Raw genomic sequence first — 10,602 nt, 5'->3', positions numbered from 1 at the left:
ATTTTAGGAGAAGATACGCATGATAACGTTTCGTTTGTTAAAATTGTTTGTTGAAAATCAAATAATAGATCAAACCAAAGTGAGTTGAAAAGACAATCAATTTGGTCAGTAATAGACTGCTTAAACACAAAGCATCACCGAAAATAAAGTTTTTGATCTTAATGATAACTATGAAATGAAGTGTATACTATATCTTGTACAGTATATATAAAATCTAAAAAGAAGCACATATTTTATTTGATCACAAAATGTGCAGGACTATTAAAAAACATATAAAAGTATTTATTTGCTTTTTTTTATTTCAAGGATAATGCGTCCTGTCTTTCATCCGTATATATAAACAGATCGGTATACGTGAAAGATACAATTATCATCATAAATGTTCACATAGATCGCTACTTATAGGAAATTTTGGTGAAAGAACAAACGATATTCATTCATGGTCGAGAAATTACATATCAACAATCCAGGGTACAGACAATTATCCCAGATAACACATGTTCTTGCCATTATGCAGAGTTGTAACTGTATCTCAGTATCCTCATTTAAATGTTATTGAGAAACGGATTGAGTTAACTACAATGTGGTCCATGACAGCTGTAAATAACATAAGGACTATTCTCAACCGAAAGCTTGAAATGTAGTCTTACATAAAAATTTCTATGTACTGTTCTTGGAATCTGCGATCGACAATTTGTTTTTTTATTTATTTATTTATTTTTCTGAATCACCTGTTTCCAGTATATCACCCTGCTGTACTTTTTCTGACATTTATTTCTCATCCAGACCTCGTGGTAAAAATGTTTTGTGGACAAGAATGCGTTATATCATAGTTTTATAGAATTCGGCATATGTTTGACTGTTTTGTGGAATGTTTCGTCCATTTAGGATTCCCCAGTGTTAAGAAAGACCTAAATATGTTGAAGCCTAAGAGGCGACTGAGAAAAACCAGAAGTGATTGAACGCAAAGTCCCATTCTAAATGGGGAGGTGTAACAGACCCAATACAATACATTTTGTCATTTCTGTATTTCTTATCAATTTTATGAACGTCAGGTACATGTGTATACGTGAAAAAGGCTGAACTTGCCACCAAAAAAAACCCATTCCAAAAGGCAAGAGACACGCAGAAGAATAGCTCAAATTTCAGTATCAGATACATTATTTGCAGAATAATGAATAAATTCTAACTGTGAACTTTAACTGCTTGTTGTAGTGGAGATACCTCGTTAAAGTGAATTGTCGTCGTGAAGGTGATAGGAAACCAATATATAAATGTATATCGATAGTGGTAAATTGCTTCTGTACAATTAAATTAACTTCTTTCTTCAACAAAAATCGATTGAAGTATGCACCTCAGTCCTACCTGTCAAGACAGGTAGGGTTTTTTAACATTGACCTAAATGTATTCTGTTACACTGCACTATCTGGTCTACCTTCGGGATTTTGAAATTCATATAATCAATGACTATCAGACATGATTCAGGACTTATGATTTCAAACACCTTTGTGATGAATTATGTGAATTTTGTTTCAAGCAAACACGAATTATTTCCCTTATATTGAAAAGTTTGGGTCAAATCAGTTGCGAGATAAAAATGATTGCATGCTGCAGTATCAAATAACTGATCAAAATAGACAATTAAATCTTAGAATTTAAAAACTTGGTAACAGTTTTGTAAAAATTAGTTCCTCATTTTGTTGTACTTTATCAAACAACATTTCAGCAAAAAATATAATTATGAACAATACAAATGTTTTACTTTGTGGAATTAAATTATTGGACATCTTAATTGTTGACTTTCGGTAAGATTCATGGCTGGCATGACGCAAATGGGCTATCAAGATGGGGATGTTATGTGGAAAATCAGTTTTTACAATGTGATTTGACTTGAATCTCTAGATGTTCGCTCTACCTGTCTTTTTCGAGGAATGAATGATATGTATGCCCAATGAAAATGATATTTCGATATCTAAGTGACATATGAAATTTCTGGTATCAGTCAAGTATTCTTATTGCCATCAGAAAAGTCTAGAAAATACACTGTAACCCAACGTTTTGAATTATAGTGGTATCATCAGCAAAAGATTCATGTGAGAAATACGAATACGAAACTTTATCGCATATTGTTGGATCAGCAAGTTATATTTCTTTATTTCATATTTGACTGTATCATGACATAGGTTCTGGTTAGTTGTCCATATTTTCAACGGTTGACAGATATTTAAGAAAACATATCTGTTATTTCAATTCTATAATTTTTCATAATGTGATAAAGTTTACTTTTTTCCTTGCTTCAACATAGCCAATATTTCATCAACTTGAGAGAAAATGCTTGTAACACAACATTGGAGATTAAATGTTAGATACAAAAACAATGTTTACCATTTTCAAGCACATTTATTATCTGTTTGTTTTGAAATTCCAACCAGCCAATATTTTTCAAAACTAATGTTTTCCGAATCTGTCATGGAAACGGGGATTGAAAGGCCAAGATCGTTTGTCGCCATACCCCCGCTTATCCCAGAAGCCTCGCTTATATTCAAGTTGTTGCACTTTATTGCCTTTTGTCATTGCAACATTTTCTGCGTAAGTGTCCAATACAAGCGGAAGTATTCTTCTAAAATAGGAAACAAGTCCGGTGAATCCAGCTTCCGGTGCATCACTTTCACGCTTGTCACCATATCCTCTTTTGTCTCCATACCCACGTTTGTCCCAAAATCCTCGTTTGAAATCTGATTCCTGCATAAATCCACCCTCTCTGTTTTCAATGTCTGTAGATCGAAATTTGATTTCTGACTCGTCTGATTTGCCGAGAATACCTGCTTCGCACTGTCCCAAAGCCATGAACATGGTGATGACTATTGCGCATGTGCACAGCCAACGAGATATTTCAGCCTACAAAAACATAAAAAAAATGCAAACAACATTAGCAGTAGATTTGACTAAAAAGCTCCCAAATGAATCTAGATATAGATCTTATTACTAGATGTATTTTGAAATTTTAAAGGAATCTTTATAAAACTGAGTTCTACAATTAATTGCAAGTACATTATTTTTGAGTGTCTTGTGAAATGTCTATGAAAATGGGATAAGTTTTCCGGGACTAAATTGGACAAGTGCAATAGTGTTTTCTTGTGATATATCTTAAAACACTGTAAGATTTATGATCATTTTTCCCAGCTGACTTCGTTATTGTGAAAACTAATACTTGACAATTTTGTAACACTCGTTGCAATTTTCGTAGCTTCAATCCGGATATTTTCAAAATTTTGACACAAGTAGTTTGGTAAATTATCCCAGAAAATATCAGAATATTCTAGTGTAGGCATAAAAATATGAAACATTGCTTGAAGAGAATTTCTATCAATAGTTATTTTAGACTTCTTGATAAAGCTAGTCTTTTTGACACTTTTTTCAATATATAATCAACATGGGTATTCCATGTACCAGCATCTGATAACTTCTAAATGTTTATGGGAACTAATAGCGGGTACGGTGATGTTGTTTATTGTTATAGGATCTGTGTTAGTTTTTCTGCTTATTAATAAAGAGTCTGCTTTGTCTGGGTTGTATTTAACTAGCGACTCACTTGTCCAGTTATGTATTTTCAAATGATCATTATTAATAGTATTTATAGTGATATATATATATATATATATACATGTATGTATATACGAAAATATGATACACGCATTTACAAATATACAATAGGTGTATACAACTATAAGGACAAGCATGCACAAAATGTACACGTGCATCTTCATATTCCACGGTAACACGTACTCATCAGATGGGTGTAGAATAAGAACGAAATTAATATTATTTTCTATTGTATATAAGAATCATTAACCTTCTGATGATAAAATCCGTGACACACTGTTTATACAAACCCATCACTAGTGAAGACGCGTTCAAAGTTCAAATGAAGTTAAGTAATGCTTACAGAACTTCTAGTGTGAGTGTACTGTGATATATTCATAATCAGTAAACCTTGTCATTTTTATATTGTCAACATAATTATATAATTCGTTTGCATGGATCAAATATGTCGTTATAAAGAAATATCACCATTAGATAAGTTTCGTGAAACGGAATCAATATCAGACAGCATGAATGAAAAGGACCAGGAATTACACCAATGCAGGTGAACACAAATGCTATGATAGGGTAAGTGTTTTCGGCAACAAACCATTTTAAGGGAAAAAAATTAAACCACACGACTTTTTATGGATATACTTCTCTGATGTTTTGACATGAAATAAGATTCAATATCACATGAATTCAAACATAATATCCTTTATCTTTTTTACATACTTTGTCATCTATAAGTTGTACTTATAAGTAGGAAACAGGCGAAGTATATCACGTTTTGGAAGTAATTTTGCTCGTGGACGACATTTTTGGCGGCGTGATTCGGTCAATAACGTCAACAATTTCAACGTTTTCTGGTTGATAAGGAACTTCTCTTGAGTATAACTCTTGAAGTCATGGATTATCACCACAAATCATACACTTCAAATTCGTGAATTTCGACTTGTTGACCACTTTGCCGGATTTTCAGGAGCCGGTTATAAATGTTTCAGCTGATTTCTTGATCTTGGCAAAACTGGCTGTTTAGGTGAAAATTACAGAAAAAAACACAGGACCCCTTTTTCAATCATGAAAAGTGTCCTCGATTATTCCCATCAAAACTTAAAGTCATAAAAATGTTTAGTACTAGAAGACGGTAAGATAAGGGACTTTTGTCATTTTGGAACATTTTCATTTTTTTGGTTGCTATGCAGCTTAAAGTTCGTTAAATCAATTAAAAACTTAGCATTTTCACATCATTATACTCTTACTGTGTTATGAAACACTAAGATCTATTTCAAATAAGATTGTCACGAAAACAACAGAGAATATCAGGAGAGAATATAAGAATAATATGTGGTACACATATTCTGACGTACCGAAAAACAACAGATAATATCAGGAGAGAATATAAGAATAATATGTGGTACACATATTCTGACGCTTGTACCGAAAAACAACAGATAATATCAGGAGAGAATATAAGAATAATATGTGGTACACATATTCTGACGCTTGTACCGAAAAACAACAGAGAATATCAGGAGAGAATATAAGAATAATATGTGGTACACATATTCTGACGTACCGAAAAACAACAGAGAATATCAGGAGAGAATATAAGAATAATATGTGGTACACATATTCTGACGTACCGAAAAAAGTAGTGTAGCAACACATTATTTTTTTACATTTCGGTATTATTATAATTTTTTTTCTACTCTCTAAAATCAAACCTTTCAAAAAACCATCAGCAGCGAAAAAGTTTAATACTGTATTTTTTTTCCTTATGAGAGGAATACATCCTTAAGAGTAAGATACATGTTTTAATTTCAATATTCATTAAATTTACAAAAGACACACAGATGATCAACACCTTTCAAAAAAACTTAGAATTAGAACAGATTGAGCCAAATACTGAATTTGAATAAAAGATTTAATGATTGTTATAAATTTTAAACTCGTGCCAAACGGCGGAAGATTAAAGTGTCATTTAAATGAAAGCGGTATTATGCTTGTTTATTAATTGTAAAATCAACGACGTGGAAATAATTGAAATGTACTTAATATGCGTTCATATTACTTTCGATATCATGGTTATTTCAAAAGCCCTCGAACGAATAAATACATATTGCTTAAAAACAATTTTATTTTTGAGAAATTTGCATCAATTTAAAGGTACATAACTGACCAGTAATTTGTTGTTTTAATCACCTACTTTCTTGAAGAAAATGTCCATTATCCTCAAATAATTTAATAAAACCTCATTTTTATATAAATCATATGTATGTTTTAAGGCAATGTGACGTTGTTTAGTGTCGAGGTCAGAGAATTTGATGTACGGACAGAGTGTAAGTCAGATAAAACAGATGTGTTTTACAAAATACAGTAAATCTAAGGTGTATTCAGATTTATTTTGATTATAGCTTAATCATGTTGCATAAAAATTGCATATTTGTTTAACGAAAATATGTATAAAACTTTCATAATGACTAGGTTTCGTTAAAATATAGTTCATCTACTTTCGTGAGCCGTGCTTTACTAAGAGAATTAAAGGAATATACATGTATTTAAGACATCTTTTATCTTTTTATGCAATTAAATGAATTTATAAGAGAGCAATAAAACCATGTGTAAATGTTTTAAATGTTTACATTAAAGAAAAGAAGTACTTACATTCATAAAGGCCATGTTTTCCTTTCCCAAAAATTGCGTTCGTCTTTCGTGGTGACTTTTCTTTCAACTGGTCGTTCTAATTCACTTTCATGATTTACAAAACTGGTAAAGAAATTCTGGAATTATATACGGATCTTTTTCTTTGAACCTCCCACAAAAGACACTTGTCATTGGAGATTTGCGGATTAGGGGATTATCTACATTTGGCTGCTATCTCGTTTCCTCATTTACCGAGCCTTATCCATCCCAGCCCATCACACGCCACGCTGGTAATGAATTTGTTACGTTGAGAATTCTGATAGTATTTTCGTGTGTTGCTCTTAGTCCACATAACCTTCTACGACATAAAGAAAGCATGTCTTGTTGACGCCACATCTGAACGATACCGCCACGGTATTGATGTTAATAAGAAATTTAAAATCGATATGTCGATCGATTTCTCAAAGCCTTTTAACTCTTCGTTTACTAAGAAAAAAAATAGTCTAATTTACATTTTGAAATACGCCAAATATTCATTAGATAAATCACGTTTCGTTCGGAGAAACTGACTAATCACTGCGTGTTTAAATAGCCGCTGTGGAATAAAGGGATTGTGCATGTATCTTTACGAGACTCCGTAGGTTTGTCGCGCGGCTTTATCATTGATTGGTCTTTATAAATTTAGATCAACACGATCTTCCGGAACTATTAATAAAACAAAATGTCATTAAAAATAAAAATGAATGAAACAATATCGCTAAGTTTTTTTTTCATTTCATACGCAATTTCCATTGTTATTGGGAATGGTAAAGGACGTATTATTTCTGCTTGGACAGGACTGGAGATCTGCTTATTGCGTTTGAAAAGAATATTGCTTAAAACACCTTCGTGAAACTCATTCTCAAGCAGGTGTATTTTGCTTGATCCAGTTTTTTTCAGGAAAGTTTTAAAACAATTAATTATATTTATTTAATAATAAAGCTGTACAAAACTTGCGAAACAAGTTAGTAGGTTTCTTACTGTGGGAGGTAACCAGCGTGCTCGAGCAGGTAGCCCCATTAACGTCTGATGGGGGACTCGAACCCTGGTTGGTTAGGTGAAAGGCGAATGCGTTATTACTGCGCCGTAAGACTACCGGTAATACAGTGGTAGTGGTTTCTATTCCGTGTCTCATTTCTGTGTTATATATAATGGAATATTTTATTCTTATTATTTTGCATTTGATGTAAATATATGCTAATTGTAATATAAAACTTATTTTTCCATTTCTAATGCAGAAGGAGTAACATGTGTAAAATTCTAACTTCAACACAAACGTATGAAATATACCGTGTTCTGGAATCTTGATATCAACTGCATATATCTACACAAGTAACCTCCAACGTATTCCGAAAGTTAATTTTCTGTTCTAGATTCGTGGGTGTTGGGCGCTATTATCATAAAGACATACATACTTTGGTAATTTCTAAAATATTCTTCAGACAAAAATGAATCCACCTATTAACGCTTATATACCATTCTCGTTTGTTTTAAGCATTGTAGGTTATGACAGTAGGACAATTACAAATAATGTCTATCTAAACGTGTATCAATATGAATTTCATTCATAAATATTTGTCCATGGATTTGATTTATTCCAAAAGACGCGAATTAAATTAATTGTTTTTAGGCTAAACATACTCAGTACGCATAGCCTATTGCGACGGCCTTTCAGACAAAATTTACCGATCCTGGCCTTCTCATTGGCTGAAATATCGAAAAGAGTTAGAGCCCTCTAGTGGAAATCTTCTGCGTAAATAATGCCGCGATTTTTCAAATCGCTATTTTAAAAGCATCCAACAACAATACGATTACTATATATTTCAAAAAAGAAGCACAGTGTGGTTGAACTATTGATAAATTTTGAACAATATATTTTACAGAATTCTCGACATGACGTAAGCGTACAGAACACTGTACGTGCGAGTTGGCGCCATGATAAGAAGCTAGTCTGGGGGCTTGGTTTGAATTATCAACTAACAGCACTTATAAACAAATAAAACTTACAAACAGAACATCAATTTTGCTTTAATCCTTGTCGTTGTGGCAAGATAATCTTAATATATAACATCACTTTACCTCATTAGACGTCACAAAATTGGACTGTTCGTCCTACGCGCACATCCGCCGATATGACACTTTTTCAGGATTTTCACATCCACCGCAATGACACTTTTTCAAGTTTTTGAAGATAAAAAGCTTGCGCTTTGAAGGCAATATACATTTGGTGCTCATGATTTATGAATGATATATTTTTAATACTGTACTGATCATGATGTTGACTTTGTTATAACTTTTATATTTTTTGTCTTTTAGTTTTATTTGATGAAGGTTGATTGTGCTGATTTCTCAATGTTTGTTAATGTGTATCAAAGTTCCTTGAAATGAAAATATTCCTTCAAACAAAGCGCGTATAAAAAAAAACCCAAAATATTCATGTTTATAATTATCAATTAACTAAAACGAAATATTTCCATAACATATTTATTCATTTAGTGTGTCATGGTGACATTATCTAATCCATTGGAGATCAGAAATAGTAGTAGCTATAGTGAAAAATATTGTAAATTTTGTATACATATGGAAGTCTGGTTTAATCTCATAGAACTATGCCTTTATATACATAATTAATGGAAGAAAAGTCTTACCATGATACTTCAAGGAAGATAGGCATGTAAATACATTTAATGTAATTACTGAAATGCTGTGTATACCTTATCTACTTTCCTCAACTACAAATATAATTATAATAAGTAAGGACTATTACTTTGCAATACATTCAAAATAAAGAAGTAGGTATGAAGTCCTTTCGATTTGTTTAAATCCTCATGTTGGTAGGATAGTAATTACAACATACTGGGTATTTCAAAGGTTTTATTTAGTCAACTTCATCATACAGCTATTTATCATTTGGCTTGTTGGCGATAAATATATGGTTGTGTGTATTTTGTTATTTTTTTACCTATTTTGATTTATTCACATTATTGTCGTCAAATTTGAAATAAGAATTAAAGAAGATATAAAATTAAGAAAAATAGCCTCTGGTTCTCTTATTTTAGTCATTTTTGCATTCCAAAGTGTAGGAGTATGGGGAAAGTAATATATCTTAGCGGTTATTTGTGAACATTTTTCAATACGTTTAGCCTCTCAGTACTTTCAGTACTTTGATTTTAAATGTATTACTAAATCAAATCGACTGCAAACTAACTAGATATTATTCAGATGCGTACGGTAAAAACGTGACAGCAATCTACTGCTTTATGAACAGTCATGGAGTTCTTTCTTCTATAATCATAATTTCAAACAATTGATAGAAAATTTGGCCCAACAAGTCTTCAGGGTTTTTTTCCGACAAGAAATGTTATGCTTTGACAATTACTGCTTTTTGTTTGTTGGAAAAAAATGTTTTTTATTTAAAACATGAGACGAGAATTATAACGTATTTGAACACTACACTTTGTCAGATTATTTGTTTTTGGTTTATTAGGGTTTTTTTCAGTTTGCATGCCAATGGAGGTCTATCAGCAGGGAAAAGAGACCAGCATCGCTCTTTTACTACTCAGACAGGATCACAAACGTAATGGATTCCATCACTGCTATACTCGGATTCGGATATGACATGAATACCAAACGACCAAACGGGTTTACGCGAGTGAGATCGGATACTATGGAAACTAATGAGGAATGAAATTAAGGAACATTGCTACAAAAAGGAGAAATACCTCCCAAAAGAGCGTATATGCCTTCATGTTTCAATAGAGATCAAACACAAACTATTCCAAAACACAATAAGAAGATTAGAACTTGAACGTTGGCAAAAATACATTATCATCAATTGAAGAAGGATGACAAAAATTGACGAATTGACTACTACTGTATTGAATGTACTGATTCTGGTGATCTTACATTGGAAAATGTTAAACATGAAAAACTCCTAGGTGTGTGTATTGATGATACCCTTACTTGGAACAAACATGTCCAGGATGTCATAAAAAAGGTCAATTTCAAAATATATCAGTTATGCAGAATTAAAAAGTTCTTACCTGTTTCATCAAGAATCACCTATTTTACCTTTCCTATATTATTGTTCAAATATTTGGGGACATTGTTCTCAGACATATATTAAAAAACTAGATAGATTACAGAAAAGAGTTTTACGTATAATTATGGATGCTGACTACTCTGTATCAGGGGATGAACTATTCACCAAACTCAAATGGTTACCTTTAAGCAAAAGAGTGAACTACAACGAATGTATACTAATGTATAAAGTAGCTAGCAAACTGTGTCCAAACTACTTGGACTGTAATGTGATTGTGTCCAGTGTACACAGTA

The 10,602-nt window shown here is 32.2% G+C and overlaps 1 protein-coding gene across 1 annotated transcript; it reads right to left on the bottom strand.

Annotated features, from left to right (window-relative positions):
* Positions 1-2,448: 2,448 nt before the first annotated feature.
* On the bottom strand, positions 2,449-6,264 carry LOC132555624 (uncharacterized). Its single transcript, XM_060219970.1, has 2 exons — positions 6,250-6,264; positions 2,449-2,898 (listed from the first exon to the last, which is right to left on the bottom strand). Exons 1-2 carry the CDS (start codon positions 6,262-6,264, stop codon positions 2,449-2,451), a joined length of 465 nt encoding a protein of 154 aa, XP_060075953.1.
* Positions 6,265-10,602: the final 4,338 nt, after the last annotated feature.

Source organism: Ylistrum balloti, unplaced genomic scaffold, assembly GCF_031769215.1.
Source record: "Ylistrum balloti isolate Yb309-2 unplaced genomic scaffold, AGI_CSIRO_Ybal_v1 Utg370508, whole genome shotgun sequence".
NCBI lineage: Eukaryota > Metazoa > Mollusca > Bivalvia > Pectinida > Pectinidae > Ylistrum > Ylistrum balloti.
Note: the sequence above shows the minus strand (reverse complement) of the source record. Positions and strands in the feature narration are given on the sequence as shown.